The following is a 21,799-nucleotide window of genomic DNA, read 5'->3' on the forward strand; positions in this document are numbered from 1 at the left end:
GAATGATGAATTCTAATCGCCGATCAGTGTCTAAAAGGGATTTCTTGTTTGCATTCCAGAATGTGAATATTGCAAGAAAGACAGAAGAAGCACTACAGACTGTACCTGAACATCAGTAATCACACAAAAAAAATCTTAAATTTGCCGTTTTTGCACAGTTGATCTACACACAGATTGTGTAAATGAATAACAAGGTGGGAGGAAGGAATTTAAGAAGACATAAGCATGTGTTTCCATTAAGATTATGGATAAGGCTTACAAACACAAAAGTGGGATCCAAAAGTCTGAGACCACATCTGGGAAAAACTAACAAGTTTTATTTATTTTTTTTCTCATTCAAATTTTGTGGATATGAATGTTATTCATTTTGTATTAAATTAGAAAATGCAGAACAATTTTTGCTTTTTCACTATAGGGCTCTCAGACTTTTGGATTGTACATTAGTTTTTAAAACTAAACGGTGAAAATCAAGTAGCCCATGTTTTGACTTTGATAAGATGGTTGCATTGGCATAATGTTATAAGTTGAAATGGATATTGCAACTTAAGATTAATTTGACCCTTTTCCTAATTTAAAATGTTTAGTTAGAACAGGGGAAATCCCCATTGTGTGAAAGTGAATATAAAAATAATGTCTTTATTGTATTAATTTTAATATTGTGGTAAAAGAGCTGGGCAATAATACCATTTATGAATTGATAAAGTAGAGTAATCAGAAGATGATTCAGTTAACAGCACCATGGACAGCAACCAAATAAATCAATCTATAGGAGTCATCACAATATCACACATAAGAATTCTCAAGCCACTTTACAATATTCGTTAGTTATTAATATGTTCATTAGAGCCTGTCCAAAAATCTTCTCCAACGTAACTGAGATTTCTAGAATAAAAATTCAGTATCCAAATACATTTTAGATTGAATTATGTAACGACTGAAAGGCTTCTGGCAACAGTGTTCAGAATTGTAGGCATTCACGGGTTAATGGTTAGTGGTTTTTCATACCCCCCAAAATCGTAGCGACACTGCGAAATGTCCAGTATGCACACGTGAAAAGAGCTCCCTTTGGAACCCACAAATCCCTGCGCATGATCGAAACTCGTTTCTCATTATAACCTATTGGAAAGTCACTTTTCCAATCTAAATGAGCGTCCATCTCTCTCATGGCATTACCGTGGCTTCAGTATCATTTTTAGGATCTTTTTTTGGCAGGGAGGGGGCAATAATGCCCCTTTTATAAACAACTTCGTACCGTAAAATGCGAAGTTAGTGGAAGACCTTACGCACTCGCCTTACAGGCTAAACAGTGGTTTTGGCTTTCCCACACAATCTGAAAGCATGGATGTTAAACTGGATTTGACTATCCACGCTGTCGTTTTCATCCTTCTAACTGTTGTTCCTTTTGGATGTGCGCATTTCGACGCGCACTCACTCCCTCTCCAGGTACGTGTACTTGTTATAGCATTATTATTCATAATTTTACACTTAGTCATTATTTGCCCGGTTGCTCGGTGACATTTTTCTCTGATAAGTAAAATGTGAAGATTATTTTGAGTGACCGATGGTCATTTGCGCGAAAAAAAAACACTAAAAATTCGCCTCGTCACATTACGCGCGAAAACGCACAAACTGAAGAATCGCACAACATTTAAGAATTTCTGTACCAGTGGAATGGTATTTCATTTTTAGAAATGTATGTATTGTTTATCTACTTACAGAATGTTTTTATATTGTATTTGGATGCATTAGGAATAAGTTAAACCGAAGGGAGGTATATAACATCGGTTTTCAATCCTTTTAGGCTAATCATAATTCTTTGTATGTAGAGATGTAGTTTTTATTGTTACGCTGGAATCTTAAAAAGTTGTAATAAAGATCGATTTGGAAATTATATGAACAATTCAAATTATTCTGGATGAATTTCTTATTGCATTCCTTCTGGGCTTTTGATAAACCTATGTCACACAGCAGTTTTGTTTAAAAAGTGTGCTGGAAAGTTATAGTAGCAGAGACGCATTCTTTTCCATATTTAGATTTTGTTTGTATTTACAGATGTGGTAATATATTGGCACAGCAGTAAATTGTGTAAAGCTAACATCTAAAATCCTCTAGTGGCCTTGTGTGTACAGTACTGACATTTAGTTCCATTTCCACCCCTTTCATCATGAATAACTTTGATTCAGTCTTTTTCAATGTAAGATCTAGACCAGAGACCACTGGCATCTGAGAATATGGAGAGTATTTCACGCTATTTTTACAATTATACCTCTGATTTCAAATGTAGTTTTGTGATTGTTAATACAGTGGTTAATAGAGATTATATGAATAATAAAAGTTTGTATGAATATTTAAAGGTGAGTGGCACTAAGGAATGAGTGAATCAGATTTGTTTTTGTGATGCATACATTGTGACATTTAAAACACCTAGCTGAAATGAATTCTTTGTAGACACTTTTATGTGACGCATACTGAATGTAATGTACAAGAACACTCTGGATAAGAGAAATCAATACTTATCCATTCTTTTTAGAGACTGAGACGTCAGACCTCAACCTCAAAACCAGCAGTAAGTATGACAGAAAAAGTTAAGTTTTTGCTTTGTGCTAAACTGTAAATATTAAGATAAATGCCTTGGTTTTTTTGTTTTACTTTGGTTTATTGTGAAATTCTATAAAGCACCAAATAGACGCCTTAGAAACCAGATGTTTATAAAACACATGAGAATGTTTGCATGAGTTAGAAGCAATATGACCAGAAAAATCCAATACCCTCACTGGAGACAGAAAGCAAAGCAGAAGCAGACATTATTATTACAAGACATTCTATAATCTTAAATATTTACTGTAACATGCTCAGACCCAGGGTAATATCTTTTAGCCTTCATAGTTTTTCATTTGTAGATCTAGCTTATTGTGATAATATTTGTTTCTGTCAGTTGCAGCACCAGCAGTTGCATGCAGTGCATGAAAGAGTGCTCAGATATAGACTGGCTTTTCTGTAGCCAGACCAATGTGGTCTGAATCAGATTCAAGTAAACAGATTGAGGTGTTCTATGTACTCAGATCAAAGTTCAAAAAGTCCTGAGAAATCAAAATTAGCATGCTAATCATATGAATTGTTCAATAAAGTCATGTTTTTAAATTGATGCATTTTTCAGGATGTGTTCCCTAGCTAACTTTAAAACGTATACGTTCACGTATACAGCTTTCTTATAGCCAAGATTTTAATGAAATTGAAAGAATTCAAACATAAATAATTTGGCTTAGCATATTAATGTTATTTTGGTGTTTGTTGTGCCCTTAGCTCAAGGTGACAGATTACCATGTGCGATGTTCTGTAGTGTCTCGCTATGCTGTAACCACAGTGGAGAGCACCACGTGGAACCAACTCCACATTACTAAGGAGGCAGCCTTTGAGGTGGATTTATCTTCATCTGCATTTATTTCCAACTTTACCATGTGAGTCAAACTTATTCTGGCTGTCAAATCGGTTTAAAAGATTTCTCTGAATAGACACAGCAGGGTTATATTTGTACTAAAGATTTGTTCATTTCGAAAAAGTGTTTTGCGATTAAAATTGATTTTTTTTTTTTTTTTATGCTCGATCTGATTTACAGAAATTATTTAAAGATTACTTCACTTAAATATTAAAGATCTGACATCATTACTTACATTTCAAAAATGACTTCTTTCTCTGTTCATCTGTTATCCATGTAAAGAAATTTTCACCAGTTTCTCCAGCAAACATGAATGTTTTCAAGGCATTTCAGTACCTGGCCTCTTTGGCACATTCATGAGAAAAGTAGCAATGTCTAATGTGTGAACAATTCATTCTTTTGAGTTAAAGTCAAGGAGTTAGATGATCTAGTTTATAAAACTTGAATGATTAATTCATAAATTGGACAGATCTGTTCATCCCACTGACTCACTGATCCGGATTCAGTGGTTCTTGAGTTAAGATCTCACTGAAGGGGAAGATATCAAGTGAATAGTGACATAAATTAAGTATGATTGTCACACAAAGCTTTTGTATGGCTTGTGAAGACTTGAAATATAGTCATATAGACTTCTATTTTATTATACTTTAAGGTGCTTTTTCATCCTTTTTGAAGCTTGAAAGCTTCAGTCCCCACGGATTGTAATTGCACGGAATAGAGGGACCAAGACATTATTCTGAATTTCTACTTTTGTGTTCCACGGTCATACCGGTTTGGGACCCTCCTAAGAGTGAATAAATGAAGAATTGTCTTTTTTGTTTGAGCTGTCCCTTTAAGTTTCTCTTAATTTTATTCTATTAATTGTAATAATAATAATAAAAAAAACTGTACAAATTAAGAAACATAGAAAAGAACACTCAAATGTAGCAAACTGACAAAAGAAAAGGATATAGTGAAGAAAGCATATTTGTTCACTAGAGTAAAAGTCATGTAAACATCTTTTCCAAAAACAAATGCTAAATTTAAATAATTTCCAACAAATAAGGCACCATAACAGTTTGATAAAGTACACAGGGGCTGGATTTGGAAGCGGACGTTGGTCAAAAGTAAAGAACGTTCAGGCCAGATGAATAGCAGGCTTTGTCAAAAAAAAAACCTCCGAAAGCTAATAGAGAAAATGACGAGGACTGGCTCTGTTCACTCTCCCTTTTACCCAGCAGAGTTTACCAAGGCACATGGCCAAGGTACACACACTCACACATTTACCTGCACATAAATACATACATGTGCGTGAAGAATGCACTCGTGTGCATCAACAAAGCAGGGCTTCAAGTTTCAATGTACATTACAGACGTATGCACACCCTCAAAAAAATCACACAAATACAAACCGACACTTTCATCAGGCTCTGTACTTTTTCAGATAGCTGCAGCAAATGTATTTCTTTCATGCGGCAGCATTTGTTTACTGGGACTGAGAGTTCTGTGTTCAGTGTCACATGCACAGCCATCCCAGACCTCTCAGTGCCACACATATACATACAGGCGCCTCATTTTCCACTGTGCCTTAAACTGTCCATTCACTCTGCTCTTATTCAAACAAGCTCTTTTTCAAGGCTGTTGGTTTATTTTAGTTGGTTCTTGTTGACTTTTATTTAAATATATTTGCTTATAGGGGCTGACCTTGCTTTAGCATTTTCTCTCCTTGACCCTCATGTAAAGACACAAAGAGAGTATGGATAGCTTCGTGCGGGTGAACTCCTGAGCGTTCATGCAGGGGAAATGCTCCTGAACCAAGATTTAAGGGGATTTTGGAATTGCTATGATTGCGAGAGTTTCTCAGTAATTATGGTTTGTGAGGGGAAATGACATTTTCTTTATGTCATGAGCCATTTCCTCTTGTTTTTGGGAGATAAAGTTTAAAATAAGAAATTTAGTAATGTTGCAATTATGAGGAAGAAGTTGCAATTAATAAAATCAAGGTTGTAGTTCTAGTGCAGTTATAGTATCACAGTTAGCATAATAGTTACAACTACGAAAAATTAATTCATAACTGTGATAGTAAATCACACTGTGAGACGAATGTAAGATATAACTAAGAAAAAAGTCACAATTGTGAGAAGAAAGTCACAATTTTGTGTTATAAAATCGCAATTACAAGAAATAGTCTAGGAGTATAGGAAATAGTATAGGAGAGATAAAGTCACAGTTGTGAGAGTCACAATTGCAATAAAGTCTCTATGAAAACTGAAGTCAAAATTTTGAGAGATAAATGTTGCAACTATGAGGAAAAAGACACAATTGTGAAAATGAAGTTGGAATATTTAGTTATAAAGTCACAATTATGAGAAATAGTTGCAACTACTGTAAGAGAAATAAAGTCACAGTTGTGAGTTTTGCCACCAGTATATCACAGATAAACACTGCTTGTATGATCATTTTCAAAATATGTATGCTTTCTGCTCTGATTTGTCTGTTGATTTCCAGCACCTCAAATGGGAAGGTGTATGTGGCTCAGGTGAAGAGGAGATCTGATGCAAGGAAGATCTATGACAACGCTAAGAAGCAAGGGAAAACAGCAGGACTTGTTGCTACTAAGTCAGTCCAAAATCTATTTAATACCTTCTCCACTGGGACTTGCTTTTGGCAGAATCCCAGTGTGCAGGCATCCACTAAAAATTGCAATAGGCTGTGTTTCATTTACTTTTCAGGTTTGGCCCGACAAACATGCTGTTTACAAAATGAACGTGTTAACAAAAATCCTTACAGTTTTTCTTATACAGTTGCAGATGTTTTAAACAATAAATCTTTTTTGTTGAATCGTCATTAAATTAAATCCAAATAATTTTTCAGGTGAAATGTTATCTCATGATACAGACAAACAATATACCATGAACCTGATCAGCTTCTGTTGTTTTCCAAAGGGAACGTGAGATAGAGAAGTTCCGTTTAGCAGTCAACGTGCCTCCTGGGACTCGCGTCTCCTTCTCGCTGACGTATGAGGAGCTCTTATCACGACGGCTTGGCCGCTATGAGCTGTCTCTGGGTCTACGGCCTGGACAACCTGTGCAGAACATCTCCCTGGACGTCAGCATATCAGAGCGGACAGGCATCAGCTTTGTCAAAGCTCTGCCATTGCGAACTAGCCGACTGCTTACCAACAATGTTCAAGGTACCCTAAAAGAACCACTTCTGTCATGTCAGTGCTTCAGACAAAAAAAATCACAAAATGTATGGTTTCTCTCTTTCTCACTGATCTTTCAGCAGATGCAGATCCTCCTCCATCAACTAAAGTTGAGCAGAATCCCTACTGTGCACATGTGCGCTACACTCCCAGCATACAGCAACAGAAGAACATCTCCCCCAGAGGTCTCAATGCAGACTTCATCATTCAGTATGATGTGGAGCTCAAAGACCCCATGGGGGACATCCAGGTCTTCACACTTACGTATCTGATTGATGGTACCAGAATAGCGGTGGTCCTGGTGTAGCATTGTAATGTTTTCACTTGTTGTTGTTTTTTTTTCTCCAGGTGGATAATGGCTACTTTGTTCATTACTTTGCACCTCGAGGACTTCCTGTAGTTCCTAAAGATGTCATCTTTGTCATTGATATCAGCGGCTCTATGATTGGCACCAAAATCAAGCAGGTAGCATCTCTGCAGACTCAAAACCACAGCTTGTGGAGAATGAGATGAACACTGAATCATGTATTTCTCCACTGTGTTTTACATCAGACTAAGGCAGCCATGACCACCATTCTGAGTGACCTACGAGAGGGAGATTACTTCAATCTCATCACTTTCTCAGATAAGGTCCACATCTGGAAAAAAGGCCGCACTGTGCGGGCCACTCGGCAAAATGTGCGGGATGCCAAGGAATTTGTCAGGAAGATATTTGCAGAGGGCTGTAGGTGTTTTTTCTGTATCTTAAGTACATTTAAGTACATTTCATTTTCTTTTTATCATATGATAAAAACCTTGCTATGTGTACTGCATTAAGCTAACTGGGACTTGTTATAGCACTTGCATATCATTGCTCTTTTGTTCATTTTGATTGCTTCCATTGTCCTCATTTGTAAGTCACTTTGGATAAAAGCGTCTGCTAAAGGACTAAATGCAATGTAAATATTTTCCCTTTTGACACCAGGGACAAACATCAATGCAGCTCTACTGTCTGCAGCCCAGTTGCTAAATCCATCCTCACACTCATCTTCATCCAGTGGTCATGCACCTTCATCTCACCGTGTTCCCATGATCATCTTCCTCACTGATGGAGAAGCCACTATTGGGGAGACAGAACTAGATGTGATTCTGCGCAATGCACAGAATGCTTTGGGTTTAACTTCGTTATTTGGCCTGGCCTTTGGAGATGATGCTGATTTTCCAATGATGAGAAGGCTGGCATTGGAGAATCGTGGTGTGGCTCGGATGGTAAGTACAAACAGTGAAAAGTCCCAGTGCTGTTGGACTGTATATCAGTGCTCTTGGATCGACATTCAGCCAATCAGATTCGAGGACTGGAACTAAATAATCATAATAAATAATTTATATGAAATTATGTGTAAATGAAATTGTAACCTGTCCTCCAACTAATACGCTCGTATAGGTCGTTTGTCCAAATCCCTGAAATACGACCCATCAGAGCGATACTACAATTGCGCCCCTACCGGCAAAAGGTCGTTTTCATATTAATGTTTTGTACTCTTTTATTTGCACTGTGATTTGCGTTTCGTGTAGGCTCAGTTGGTAGATTATTGCGTTATACCTTGATATGCAATCATGCTATCATGGGTTCGATCCCAGAGAACGGACGTGCACGTAAAATGAATATGCTCAATAAATCATAATTTAGCATGATTTCTGTGAGGGTTAGGTTTAGGGGGTGGGGTTAGGTGTGGTCATTCGAACGAATAAGCCATCTAGTAAAATACGTACGAATTACTGTGAGATCGGTGTAAAAAGTCCACACATTGCATTTAAATAAACGTGCGTTTTGATTGGTAATGACGTTATACGTCATTTCATGACGACAGACGCAACGCGATACTGTCATTATTTTTACGCCCGCTAGAGACCGCTTAATTTTAAAACGTAAATATAGGTCGTAATAAGGTGCTTGCACAAACGACCGCATTTATGTTTTATTGAACATCAGCCCATAACAATTTATGTGTAAATGAAATTGTAATAATTCATATTTTCATTTATTTGTTGTCTTTCAGGTATATGAGGATGATGATGCAGCTGTCCAGTTGAAAGGTTTCTATGATGAAGTCGCCAGCCCTCTGCTTTCAGATATCCAGCTGTCCTATCTAGACGATCAGGTGTACGATATCACTCGCTCTCTGTTTCCCAACTACTTCCAGGGCTCTGAATTGGTAGTCACGGGTCGACTTAAGCCAGGTGTACAGGATCTAAAGGTTATGCTAACAGCAAATGATTCGAAGCAGAAAGTCAAAGTGGAGAATGAGCTACCATTGGCCAAAGCAGTTATAAATAGCACAGAACCGTCTCTGGGCTGTGCACAGGCACTGGATGACATTCCTAGCTTTGTGCATCGGCTCTGGGCTTATTTCACAATCAAAGAGTTGCTCTTGGCTAAAATTAACACCTCGGATGTGTTCACACAGCGTCTTCTTGTAGATAAAGCCACTAATCTTTCACTGAAGTACAATTTTGTAACACCAGTCACATCATTGGTTGTGATCAAACCAGATATTGATGAACCAGAACCTACTATTAGCTCTTCTGTTTTGGCTACTACTAGCAAGACAACAACTAGTACCATTGCAGGTTCTACAAACATGACGAATCAGTCCTCACATGCTGCACCTAAAATATCTACAACAGGAAACAAAAAATCCAGCTCGGTCTCCCCTCCAAAAACAAGCAAACCTCCTGTCACCAAATCTGTACGAGTACATCCACCACCCTCAGGGCTTCACACCACAGGTCGACCGCCTAACACCTCTGTCTCCCTTAACAAAACAATCCCTCCTTCATCACCTAAGAAGACCACTACTGGACCACTTTCCAGCAAGCCATCCTCCTCGCCTCCCAGTACCATCAAAACCACAGCAGCCATGGCTAAGATTTCAAGCACACCTCCTAGTACAGTAAAAACCACTTCTTCCTCTCCGCCAGTCAAAAGCACAACGCTAGCCTCCTTAGTCAAATCTGCACCATCTGTGGTGAAAGACTCTTCCTCAGACATTGAGAACTCTACTACCTCAGGACTTACAACGCTTGAGCAGGGCCCACAAACATTAAACTCCACAGCATCTACCACAGATGCTAATTCAGACATTCAGGTTGAACTGGAAGTGGCCACACTGATGGCTCCTTCGTTTCTGCCTATGCCAGGAATGACAGATGCACCGAAGTTGTGGGAAGCCTCGCGTTTTCTTGGTGAGTTCCTCCTAAGGAGCAGAAGCTGACATTTTTAGCCACAATTTTGCAAATAGTTGGTAGTTTTGTGTTATTTGAATGTCACATACATTTCAAACGAATAACCAAAGTGCTACTGAATGTAATAGTTGCTTTTGCGTCCTCTCTTTTCCATTCTTCTCTGTCCATCAGATGTGTCCTCATCCATCCAGATCCAGAGGAAAGGTAACACAGTCCATATTATTTTCATTCTACTTCTTTGGTTTAGACACCGTATGTGTCCACTAGGGCAGATTGAGACTAGAGCTGAACATGCATCTACAATTCATTCTCTATAGCTGCGTACCGATTGACAGGAACCCTACACAGTGAGCACTGCTCTTCCAAGGGTATCTTTTGAAGTTCACTTCACTTGACAAAATGTGCATTTTGTCTGTCATGTCTTGCACACTTTATACCTGCAAACAACTGTGTACAAACCATACCTGGGACTAATTAAACTGAATAATAATGCTGGAAACTCCTTTTCAAATTATTTTATTCAGACTTTAAGTATTGGAGTGTTGTGCAGTGATTACACTTCCCCTTCAAGTGATGTATCGATGTTCCTGTAATTCCTATGTTGTTTGCGGTGCCCTTCAAACTGAACATGTACGCTCTCCTAGTATTAGAATCTCACTTAAGATGGCAATATACACTATGAAGTCCACATACGGTCAAAGGAACCACATTTTATGTGAGCTAAGCTTCAAGTTTGTGCTGGGGATTGTGGGATTGAAAGCGGAGCAAATACTGAGAGTGCCAAAAATTTGGCAAACGTTTGCGTTTGTGCTACTGACGGGGAAAACAAAGAGGCAGCCATAAAGCAGAGTGGACACATACAGTCAAGGTGACATTAGGGTAAAATTGTAGCACCTGATCATGTGTTTTTAATCTTTTATACAGATATTGAACTTGTTAAAGGTAGGTAATTCATTTCCTAGTGCTAAATCAGTTTGACACTGATTCCAAATATAAACAATAACTGCCTAAACATGGATCAAATAAAGCCAAAGCTGCATCATTATGATGTTATTTTGCAGATTATGATACAGCGCATGACTACGACTATGACTACAACATCCATTATGAGTCATGTGAGTTAAAAATTGTTTGCATGGTATACTTTTTCAACTATTAGGAATTACTTATGTCAGTTTTTGGATTTGTTCATTTTTCTTTCAGATTCCGATGCTGAGGTGTCTGGTAAGCACTTCATTTATCAATCCATAACCTCTATATGTGCAGTAATAAGCCTTTAGAAATGTAGCGCAACTACATTTATTAACTTGTAATAAGCAGCACATTTTACTGCAGTATGTCTTCAATTTCAACAGACCCAGATAACCAACCCAGTTTAAGTTCAGTTAGAGTGTTCTCCTCCTCAGGTATGACTAAAGGACAGAATTTCACAAAATACAAATTTTCCCTTACTCCTTTAGCCATTTTTGCACATTTAAAGTTGAATGCAAATAATAATCTCATAGAAGTTATTTATTAACAAGAGTATTTTGTGTCTCTGAAAGTGGATGGAGACCCACATTTTGTTGTTCAGCTCCCAAATCTCCATCAGAACTTGTGTTTCACCGTTGATGGCAGGGCTGATGATGTACTACGGCTTCTTGAGGAACCAGACAAAGGTGGTTTTATGTTTTTACAATCCACTATATAGCTTATATATCTTTCAGGAATCTAAACAAAATGCGTGATATGTTTAGATATTCTTTTAACATGACTGATGTCTCTTATTCCTGTTTTATACTGGTAGGCATTATTGTGAATGGGCATTTAATGCTGGCTCCTTCAAAGGAGGGGCTGGAGAATCGTACTCGTACCTTCTTCGACAGGATTTCCCTCTTTGCTGCCAAAGATGGCATTACGATCACCGTAACACTGGACTCAGTACAAGCAGAAGTGGATGGGAAAGAAATCGAGATGCTGCCCACCAATCAGAGAGGATCTGTGGAGCTACACGGCATGAGAATCACGGTTGAAGAGCACCACAGCTGTTGGATTGAGCTCAGGGTTGGTGTGCAGTTCCTCATTCTCTTCCATCGCTACAACCATCCCAACTCCTTTCAAATGGATCACCTGGGCTTCTATATTGCCGATGGAAAGGGGCTTTCTCATCTCACCCAAGGGCTGTTGGGTAGGTAACAGCATTTCTATCTGTTTTAATCTTATTCAGTGAGATGTCAGACTTATTCGCCATTTTTGAGGATTTGTATGGGTATTTATTTCCAGGCCAGTTTCAGCATACCCATATGGAGGTCATAAGGGTTTCAAGGGATCAAGCTGGTTTCCATCATGCACAAACAAAAAAGAACACTTCACTGGCCATGGGCTTTCTAAAGAAAGGAGATGAGCATTTTCCTGTCACTCTACAAGACAAGAATCTGAAGGACTCACCCAGGAAGCGACACTCAGCTCAATGTTGGGTAGTGCCAAAGGTGGATGTAGAGAGACTTCTGGGCCAGTCCTATGAGAGCTATGTTGTGGATCGCCAGTAGAAAACCTTCACATCATGTCTCCACTTCTACAGAGTTACAAAAGGTACAGAAAAGACACTGGAACTTGAATCTTTTGCTATTTGACAGTGAAAAAACATCTGATGGGGGAGAGACTAAGAATAAACACAAGTTGTGATGAACTGAAGGATGTTTCAGAAGCATTGACTGATCCAAATATTTGCATTTTAATATAATCGTACACTACCATTCAAGGGGTTGTGGTCAGTGAGATTTGTTTTTGAAAGAACTCAACTCTTATATTCTTCAAGTACGCATTCAACTGACCAAAAGTAATGGTCAAGACATTTACAATGTTATAAAATATTTATATTTCAGTAAATGAAATTGAACTACTTATTCATCCAAGAATCCTGTAAAAAAAAGTCCCTGAAGACTGGAGTAATGGCCTTGCCATCACAGGAATAAATGACATTTTAAAATGTATTAAAATAGAAAACGGTTATTTTAAATTCCAACTTTATTCAAATATTTTTATTAAAAATCAATTTTTTATTAAAACTGGACTTTTAATAAAATTCATTTATTTCTCTTTGGGAAAAAAAAAAAAAAAAATCAATTCTATAATTTTCTAATCTGCCAGTTAGTTTGCATAAATATGAATGTGTATATATATATGCCTCCATTTAAAATATATTTACGAGAATTGTGTAAAGTGATTCTATAATATTGTATATTAGTAATGAGTATTGAATACTTCACTTTCTCCTGTTAAGAAAGGAAATCCTTCTTCATGTGCCAATAATCAAACGTAACCCAAGAAAGATTGAGTTTCATTTTATCCATTTTTATTTTTGTTGCACAAGACTGCTCAAACACGAGATGAAATTCACAACTTAAAATTGTCGAATTTGTGTGTCAGTTTTTTTTTTAAAGATGTTTAGTTGTTTCAACATTGAAAATGAAAGACAAAATGAAAATAAATACAGTACAAAACAGTTAATCCAAACATATGCAACAATATGCTGGAGAGGTGCAAAAGATAACAAATATAGCAATGCAGCGTAATTCTACTTGATTCCAGTTATCATTAATCCATCTAATTTGTGCACTAAGGAAGAGAGTTCAAGATCTGTATGCTTCTACGTGAATCTATAAGGCCATAAGTGACTTTGGCCCAATAAATTTCAAGAATGTAATGAAACTGTCACACTCCTTGTTTTCCATTAAAAAATAAAAAGGGAGGGAACTCGAGTCAAAGGCTTTTTTCTCAGCAAAGGCGAGTATGGAAAACATGACAATGCTTGTATATTCTACACTGAAAGCTGTACAGTAAGAGTTCAAACAGCACACCGTTATCATCTGGTCCAGACAAAAGTCCACTATAACTATTGATGGCAGTTCAAATCATTCGAAAACAAAAACAAGCATGATTAGAGATATAAGCAATGGTGAAAATGACCAGTCATAGTTCAATACTAAGTTTGTCTTGCGGTTTCTAACAGCCAAGTGTAAATGCAGAGACTGTATGTGTCAATCACTGATAAAATAGAAATCAAAGATGCAGTGAGAATCTTTACAGTACACAGGGAGAGGCATAGTGTTCATCACAATTCAAAGTTAGAGCATGTGTGTATTTAGTAGACTGGAGTCAGCCTGGTTTACAAAATCCAGAATACCAACAGATATGGCTACTATTGAATACCAAAGGATCTGATACTCATTAAATTCACATTATCATTTTCTTTTGCAGCTGTGGGAGTGAAAATTGCTTCCACATTCTTATTAAGACTCATTTCCCATAACAGACTAAGCGATCGACTCATTATGCATTTTTGCTCACATTTGCATTCAATACCAGCTGTCTGTATTGGTTTTCACTACAAACAAAATGAATAATAGCAGGAGGATGAGGAATGTAGAATAAGGTCAATAAGTCATTGTGAGGCCATACAATGTTTTTAAGTTAGCACAAAGACTGTAATGTTAGCTACAAGTTAATGGCTTACAATTCACTTCTATACTGCATATTATACATCTCATTCAATTTAATTGTCCTCAATAATATTCATAAAAAGAACTAAATGCCTTTAAAGACCAGTGAGTGGTAGAGCAGAATTTCATGATTAGGAAATGCAATGATATGAGACTTATGAGACCGGCAGTTCAGGTTTTGATTGCTGGGTCTAGCAAAGTCAGATTTATTTTTGTACAACTTTGTGTTTTAAATATTATAATAGCATATTACATCCTTTTCCAGTTGACTTTTTATTGGAGAGCATTTCATGATCTTACTATATGTTTGTAAGTGACACTTTCCTAAAGTACAGGAAAGCTGCTGTAGTGTTCACATGAAAAGTGACGGCAGTATGCTAAACTGTCTGAGGACAGTTGGGGATACTTCACGAAAGTTGATGAGAAATTGTTTCAATATTCGAGGAATCGTTCACATGTATGGGCTTCAGTCAAAGATGATTTTCAGAGAACAGAAAGACACGCGTTTCACTTCAACAGGATATTTTGCACAAACGATGCATACTGCTTGTGTATGAACCTAAAATAGCATGTTGGTGTGAGCCCACTTTGTAGTGCAGAGTTGTGGAATGTGAGCAATAGAGCATTTGTGTGTCTGTGTGCTGAACTGTAAGTATCCGAACAGAGACACCGGAGGGGTGTGGAGACAATGAGCAAAGAGCACTCTGGGAAAGATAAGGCCGGCTGAAAGAGATTTGGCATTGGCGATTCTTTTCTGCATTACTTCTGAACCCAGCCCAGTAAATCCCGTTCAGCCCACCTCATCTCTCCCTCCACCTGATCATTGCCTCCCCACTCCTCCGTCACTTCTCCACCCCTCACTGCTCGTCCTCGCCGAAGACGTCGTTCTGTTTACGCTTCATGTTCTCAAAGTCGAAGTCACTGCCTGTCATGCGCTTGTAGATGTCCTTGATGTCGTTACATGTTGTTTCGAAATGAGTGGTGGCATCGTAGGACCGTGATGCAAAAATCTGGAAACATGACAATGATAGTGGTTATGTTTTGTGATTGATGCCCAGCAGTGCCTTGTTGAAAGAAATTACTGTGAAGCCAGTGTTGTTATTGTTAACTAAAACTATTAAAATAGTTTTTAACTGAAATAAATAAAATAAATATTAGATAAAAAACAAAAACTTAAAAAAAACAAAACAATGTTTCTTTAGAAACTAACCAAAACGAAACTTTAAGTACTAAAATTACTAAATCAATATTACTAAACCTAAAACTGAAATAAAAATAGTTAAATAGAAATATTTAAAAAAATCTAATAAAAATGAAAAAAAAAAAAAAAAACCTTGGTAAAATTACTACAACTAAAATAAAACTGAATGAAAGCTAAAAGTATAGAAGCTGTTTCAAAATATTAATATATACTACAGTAATATATAAATATTAAAATAACTGAGGGAAGCTGACCTGGCTCTCTGTACCATCATCTCTGGGATCATACATATCACTGATGGCCACAAACCTGTAAAAATGGCAAAATAATAATAAAAAAACTGCGTTCCATTTATGATTGGTGTTTTTATATAATAATTAGCAATAGTACAAGAATTTAGCTGGCAAAGCAGCATTCCAGACCAAAGTATGTGTGGTGAGTGGTATGGCATTTGTCTGGAGTGAAGAGTGTGTGTGTGTATATATGTGTATATATATGTGTATATGTATATATATATATTATCACAATATATTATACACACACACACACACACACACACACACACACACACACACACACACACACACAACCACACATATATATATATACACACACACCTAATACATAACATACCTTTATCTTTCTTGATATTGACAATTATTAACTATTATTTCAAATACTGTTTCATAAAAGCAGTATTACACTCGCAGTTGTGCAGTTGAAGTGAATATTAGTGCTTCTATTTAAGTTACTAACATTCTGCACTAAAAAAGACCCAAAAAACAGAGTATAGAAGGCATAGAAAAAGAGAGTAAACTGACTTTTGGTCAATGGGCTCAAGGAGTTCCAGAGCAGGTTCAATTTCAGCTTCAGGATCAGAGGTTTCCACAGTGGTGCTTGCAATGGCAATGTATTTCCCTTGAGCCGCCACATTATGGGCGTAGGAGATCATGCAAACATAGATATCTACAGGCAAAAAAACAAAAACAACAACAGAATGAACTTTTCATTACTTCAGCGCAGCTCCTTTTTGAAATGAAATCAAGCAGCGCCCTCTAGAGGTGACTGCATACAAGTACCGACGCACACATGCTAACATGTATACTTTAATACAAATACACACAGTTATAGTGTAGGTTTATCCTGCAAATATTCCTTAGTTTATATATTGTCACTAACCTGATTTGCGGTTAACCTGGTTCTGAGGGATGATGATCTGGCAGGAATTGGCATCATTAGTGTTTTTAATGGGATGGCTGAGGACGCAGATGACCCGAATCACCTGGCCGACTTTGTGCACACGGTCCGGGATGTAGCTAGGGTCACAGATGAGCTGCTTGCAGCGGGCAACCTGGATGATTGCACCAAATCAGAAGACAACACCAGATCTTATGCATAAACCTATGCATGAAAGCCAATTTAAAGCACGGTTTATGAGATAACCAAATATAAATGTAAATTTTGTCTCAAACTTTTCTATGGAAAATCCATGCATTGTTACTTTGAAATAAATCAGTTTAATTTATTATCATTATGAATATTGAATTATTAATTTTAAGTTATCACACTGCAAACAGCACTTGTGTAAAGAATTCACCTCTCCCTCTGACTTCACGCCCACCACGTGTCCTCCTTCCATCACTATCTCATCCACTGGTTTGTTCAGCATGTAGGTTCCTCCATAAATCGCACTTAACCTGTAAGTTCACAAAGAAAAAGGACCATATTTATGACACAAGGACTTTACAATGACACTCAACACATGGGTAGGAGGAGCGGCTGACCTAGCAAACCCTTGAGGCAGCTCCCCCAATCCGTACAGAGGGTAAAGGTATGGGCTCTTCCCGTAGCGTGCCAGGGACTCACTGTAGAGTTTGATCCTATTGATGGTCTCCAGACAAGGCTGCTCTAGGTAACTAGGAGGAATTAAATTCAATTCATTCCATTTATTGGCATTAAGGCAAGCAAGCGTACAGTACTTTTCCCAGCTGATTAATCACAACACATTTAGATGATTGTTTTGTATTACAAGGTTTCTAAAATGTTGTTTAAATATGCAAATGAGGCATTATCTAATTAAAATATGCATTGATTTGCATACATTTCCACAACAAATTTCTGAAAGTTGGATAAAGCCAGTTTCAAAATTCTTGTTTCATTTTGTTGACATATTAAAGTTAAAAAGAGATGTATCTTTTCATCACTCCATAAATCAGACAAAAATAAATAAATAAAAATAAAAAATTCACCATGCTTGTCGGAATAAAATGTTATATAAATCAGGCAAATGATATGTGAATGAACCCCTCTGTAAAAACCTTCAGAATATGAATAGGAACAAAATCAGAAAGTTTGATGTAAGTGCTACTGAAGTGGAGATTTCAGGCTTGATCCATAAGAAAAAAACTCATTTTGACAAAAGCTTTAAAGATACGTGTTGTAATTGATATCTATATATACTTAAACACTTAAATGTGTAAAACAGTGATTTTTCCTGTAGTGTATTGCCTTACATTATATTAATTAGTTTTATGATGAGAGCAATGATAAGACTTTTATGGACATTATGGGTTTTGTAACACTAGCAACACTTACTCGTCTGTCCTGTAGAGGGCCAGGGCATGTCCCGTGAAGTCGATGACGTCCTGTCCTAAGTCAAACTTCTTGTACACTTCTCCCATTGTTGTGAGTTTGGGATCGACACCCTCAAAAGTCTTAGGGTCGTTCTCATCAAAGTTGGCCACAAAAACTAGGAACTTGCGGAAACGTCTCTTCTCAAACATTCCCATTAGGTCTAAGCAACACATGTCACATATCAACTAAATAAATCTGCATTTTTATCAAAAACTAATATTCTTGATTTAGTCCTAGAGACAATTATAATGCTAGCTGGACTTACTTGAAGCCAGTGCCTCTGTCTCAGTAGAGGGCACTTTGTAGATTTTTCCTCCTTTATACACAAAGCTTCCCTCAACCACTTTGAAGTCAAGGTACCTGGTCACTTCAGTGTATAGAAGCATCTTAACTAACTGACCTTAAAGAAGATAATGACAAAATGATGTGGTACATCATTATTTGGAAAAATTACATGGAGAACAGTCTAATCCAAAAACATGATTTGAGCAATATTATCACACACAATCATGTGTTTGATTGATCAACAAACAGTATTTTTACCATTAGCCATTAAGAATTTAGGAATAAGGTCCACATTCCAGTCTCTTCCCCGGCCCATTGACTCTGGGGATCCCAAATAAATCACAAATCTCATATAAAAATCAGATAAAATCAGATAAAATCATAAAAAAGATGATAATCTCAATTGATTTAAAAATATATATTTTGCATTAATAGAAACATTGATATTAAAATATTAATTTGTTAAATACATGGCAACAAATGGCAACATTTTTTTTTAATTAAGATTTTATTATTAATTGCAATTATATAATTATAGTAAACATGTGGACTATCAAGCAGACATGAGATTGGAGTAGTGAGAGTGGGAAATGTGAATTATCCTCACCTCCTCCAGGGGTGTGATGGAGGAACTTTCACCACCGTAGTACGGATTTCTGTCCATATGCAAAACTTTCTTCCCATTCACAGACATGATCCCAGAGAGAATACATTCCTACACAAACAAAGAGCGTTTAGTTGAAATAATCCGTCATGGACATACATTTCAATGTTTTTTTTTTTTCATTCATCTGTTGACACGGCAGCGGGTATCTATCCATTGCCTTGATTTCCGTGTTAAACACTGGGATGGATGCGAGTCACCCCACCCAACTAGTGATGGAGAGTCCGAATCATTTCCGCGAATCGGTTCTTTTGAACAGGTCTAATTATAATGAAGCGCTTCGAAAAACGAATCCTTCTGATTCGTTTACGTCATTCTGACATCCTGGCGTGGCCTATTTAGTGTTTTGAAGTTTGATTAACAATTGTGTTTATTGTAATTTTTGTGTGTTCAAATTCCGTTTGTTGCAGACGTGACATTAAAAAAATAATAATGTAGAACCTAAATATAATTTAGCTACATTTAGACGAAACAATACTATAATTTGTTTACATATTGACTGAAGTTCTACATCCAACTGTTTGTGTTTTAAAACTTCCATATAATCAAGTCGTAAATACATTTCCCGGAGGTATTTCTAAAATTTCTACTATTCGATTGATTCACTGAAAAGATCCGACTCACAAGAACAATTCTTCACGATTCGGACATCGCTACACCCAGCCCACATCACGAGCCGCAGCCCAGATCACCCACTATCCTCCATGAGGAAAAATAGAGGAAACGTTTGATAAAAACACTTCTGCTTTTTACGTTTTTATTATTATTATTATTACTATTAACAATACAGTTTTTTGCACGTATTTACGCAATGTTAAACTCCCACGTCTATTAAATTGGGCTCTTTAGATTATAACAATAACAAAAATAAATACCCACTAAACCCACAATAACAGGCAAACAATGAGCTAAACATCACTTAAGTACAATACAGCTTTTACGTTGGCAAACCATAAAAGGCCAAATAAATAAAAATGTTCGCCTATTTCGATGCACGGGATACCTGATGCCACTCCTTAGAACCAGACACTGAGGGAAGAATCTCTCATTACTTTTTAATAACCACTTTCATGTCGATATATAATGACGCAGCCTCGACGGCTGTGAACATTCGGGGGAAGGTAGATTTAGGATGGACTGCGCTCGTATTCAAGCAGACTTTGCAAGAAATGCTGGCTCACTCCACACACATACAGAACTGGTCCAAAGGATGCGTCAGCAATAGGCCCTCGGGTTCAATCTAACGCAAAGCATCTATTCGTACAGCCACATCTATAACGCATCCGAGCATCCATCGGCAACATCTTAATCTGTTTCCAAAGCGAGCGAGTCATCAGTGACCCGAATGCGCTACTCACTGTGAGTCCGGTGCCCAATACGATAACATCATATTCCTCATCCATGTTGTATTACGGTGGATCTTCCGTCTTTAGCCAAATTTCAGTTGCAAAAAAAATCTGCAAACCGGTGTTGATGCAACAAAATATTTATGCAGAACCAGTCTATTATCCTATGAGCGACAAAAACCACCTCTTTGCAAACAATTATCGCTCAAATAATTTGATACGTATCACAATTGATCACTGACTGTGGTGAGACCGGCGAGAACAACCAAAGATGGCCCTGACCGCAGCACGAGCTCCAGCGGTGCGGAGACATTCGCGAAATAATATAGTGCACCTCCCTAATCGGAGATGATCGATATTGCTATGAATGTCATCAACCCAGAGTTACAATTCAGCCGTAAATATAGATGCTTTTAAAACATCAATGCTAATTCACGCCCTGGGTAATCTTATTGAATACATTTGAATACGCTCGGTGGCACTTTCATTTCCCAATCTTCCAGCTGAATGACACAGGGCGCAGTCACAGTACCAGATATCCCTCCGCCAACAACACTGTGGATGAAGCCTCTGCCAGTGCGTGAATTAACGCGGTGATGATTAAGAAAAGAGCTGTTTTAGTGTTCTGCAAACGCAAAGGATTTTTCTACTTGTATATCAACATGCTCAGAATAATAGGCTATGTGATCTGTTAGTAATTAAAATAAGCTTGATTAAAATGCGATCATATTACATACACTGTCAGTCAATATTTAAACCCAATAAAGTGGTCCTGAAATTACAGCGTCCTCCCAATGCATTCCAGGTGTTTAGAGATAAATGCAACTTTACACTGAGTATTGAGAAACAGATTATCTCTATGTAGTCTCACAAAACAAAGATGTTTTGGAAGAACTGTATATACATACACACACACACACACACACACACACACACACACACACACACACACACACACATAGATATATATATCGATATATATATATATATATATATATATATATATATATATATTATAGCGACTGATATGCATTGGATGCATTTAGCATAAAGGAGACAAACGACAGTTAAATTATTAAATTGAACTTAAAATTAAAAGATATTTTATCAAATGTTTCTGTTTCTAAATGATAATGTGAGAACCCTTATTAATTTAACTGTGGTAAAAATTTATTTTACAATGTGCAACGGACCATTGCAGCGTTTCTCTCTGAAGACAGACAGTTCCAAATTGAACTTAAATCTAAAAGTTCATTTTTAAATATTTGTAATCATTATGACTGAGTTTTAAACTGAGGATGTTTTACAGCGGCTAGATGTTCTTTTTCTTGCTGGCCTACCGAA

At 37.2% G+C, this 21,799-nt stretch overlaps 3 protein-coding genes across 8 annotated transcripts in view; 2 read left to right on the top strand and 1 right to left on the bottom strand.

Moving 5' to 3' along the window:
- The window catches only part of pfkfb1 (6-phosphofructo-2-kinase/fructose-2,6-biphosphatase 1), a 28,851-nt gene extending 26,498 nt beyond the window's left edge, over positions 1 to 2,353 (top strand). For all 5 annotated transcript variants that reach the window (XM_042713792.1, XM_042713791.1, XM_042713793.1 and 2 more), the window contains one exon: positions 60 to 2,353. In XM_042713792.1, the coding sequence (XP_042569726.1) occupies positions 60 to 119 (60 nt within the window). In that variant the 3' untranslated portion in view covers positions 120 to 2,353. The remainder of the gene's footprint in view (positions 1 to 59) is intronic.
- LOC109048059 (inter-alpha-trypsin inhibitor heavy chain H6-like) lies at positions 1,313 to 12,842 on the top strand. Of its 2 annotated transcripts, none has more exons than XM_042713774.1 (18): positions 1,313 to 1,443; positions 2,531 to 2,566; positions 3,304 to 3,458; positions 5,923 to 6,033; positions 6,360 to 6,607; positions 6,700 to 6,869; positions 6,968 to 7,084; positions 7,172 to 7,343; positions 7,584 to 7,867; positions 8,659 to 9,844; positions 10,016 to 10,048; positions 10,769 to 10,786; positions 10,906 to 10,959; positions 11,048 to 11,068; positions 11,200 to 11,250; positions 11,389 to 11,502; positions 11,631 to 12,011; positions 12,107 to 12,842. In XM_042713774.1, the coding sequence occupies exons 1-18, from the start codon at positions 1,339 to 1,341 to the stop codon at positions 12,370 to 12,372; spliced, it is 3,522 nt and encodes a 1,173-aa protein (XP_042569708.1). In that variant the 5' UTR covers positions 1,313 to 1,338; the 3' UTR covers positions 12,373 to 12,842. The 2 variants fall into 2 exon arrangements, with proteins under 2 accessions (XP_042569708.1, XP_042569709.1); XM_042713775.1 differs by having other exon boundaries at positions 6,703 to 6,869.
- A 314-nt stretch (positions 12,843 to 13,156) lies between these two features.
- Positions 13,157 to 20,751, bottom strand: LOC109048056 (rab GDP dissociation inhibitor alpha). The gene is made up of 11 exons (XM_042713817.1): positions 20,468 to 20,751; positions 19,052 to 19,160; positions 18,704 to 18,802; positions 18,426 to 18,560; positions 18,122 to 18,320; positions 17,311 to 17,442; positions 17,124 to 17,223; positions 16,706 to 16,877; positions 16,348 to 16,492; positions 15,781 to 15,835; positions 13,157 to 15,335 (listed from the first exon to the last, which is right to left on the bottom strand). The coding sequence occupies exons 1-11, from the start codon at positions 20,510 to 20,512 to the stop codon at positions 15,183 to 15,185; spliced, it is 1,344 nt and encodes a 447-aa protein (XP_042569751.1). The 5' UTR covers positions 20,513 to 20,751; the 3' UTR covers positions 13,157 to 15,182.
- Between the last annotated feature and the right edge of the window lie 1,048 nt (positions 20,752 to 21,799).

The sequence above is a fragment of the Cyprinus carpio genome, chromosome A23, assembly GCF_018340385.1.
Source record: "Cyprinus carpio isolate SPL01 chromosome A23, ASM1834038v1, whole genome shotgun sequence".
Taxonomy (NCBI): domain Eukaryota; kingdom Metazoa; phylum Chordata; class Actinopteri; order Cypriniformes; family Cyprinidae; genus Cyprinus; species Cyprinus carpio.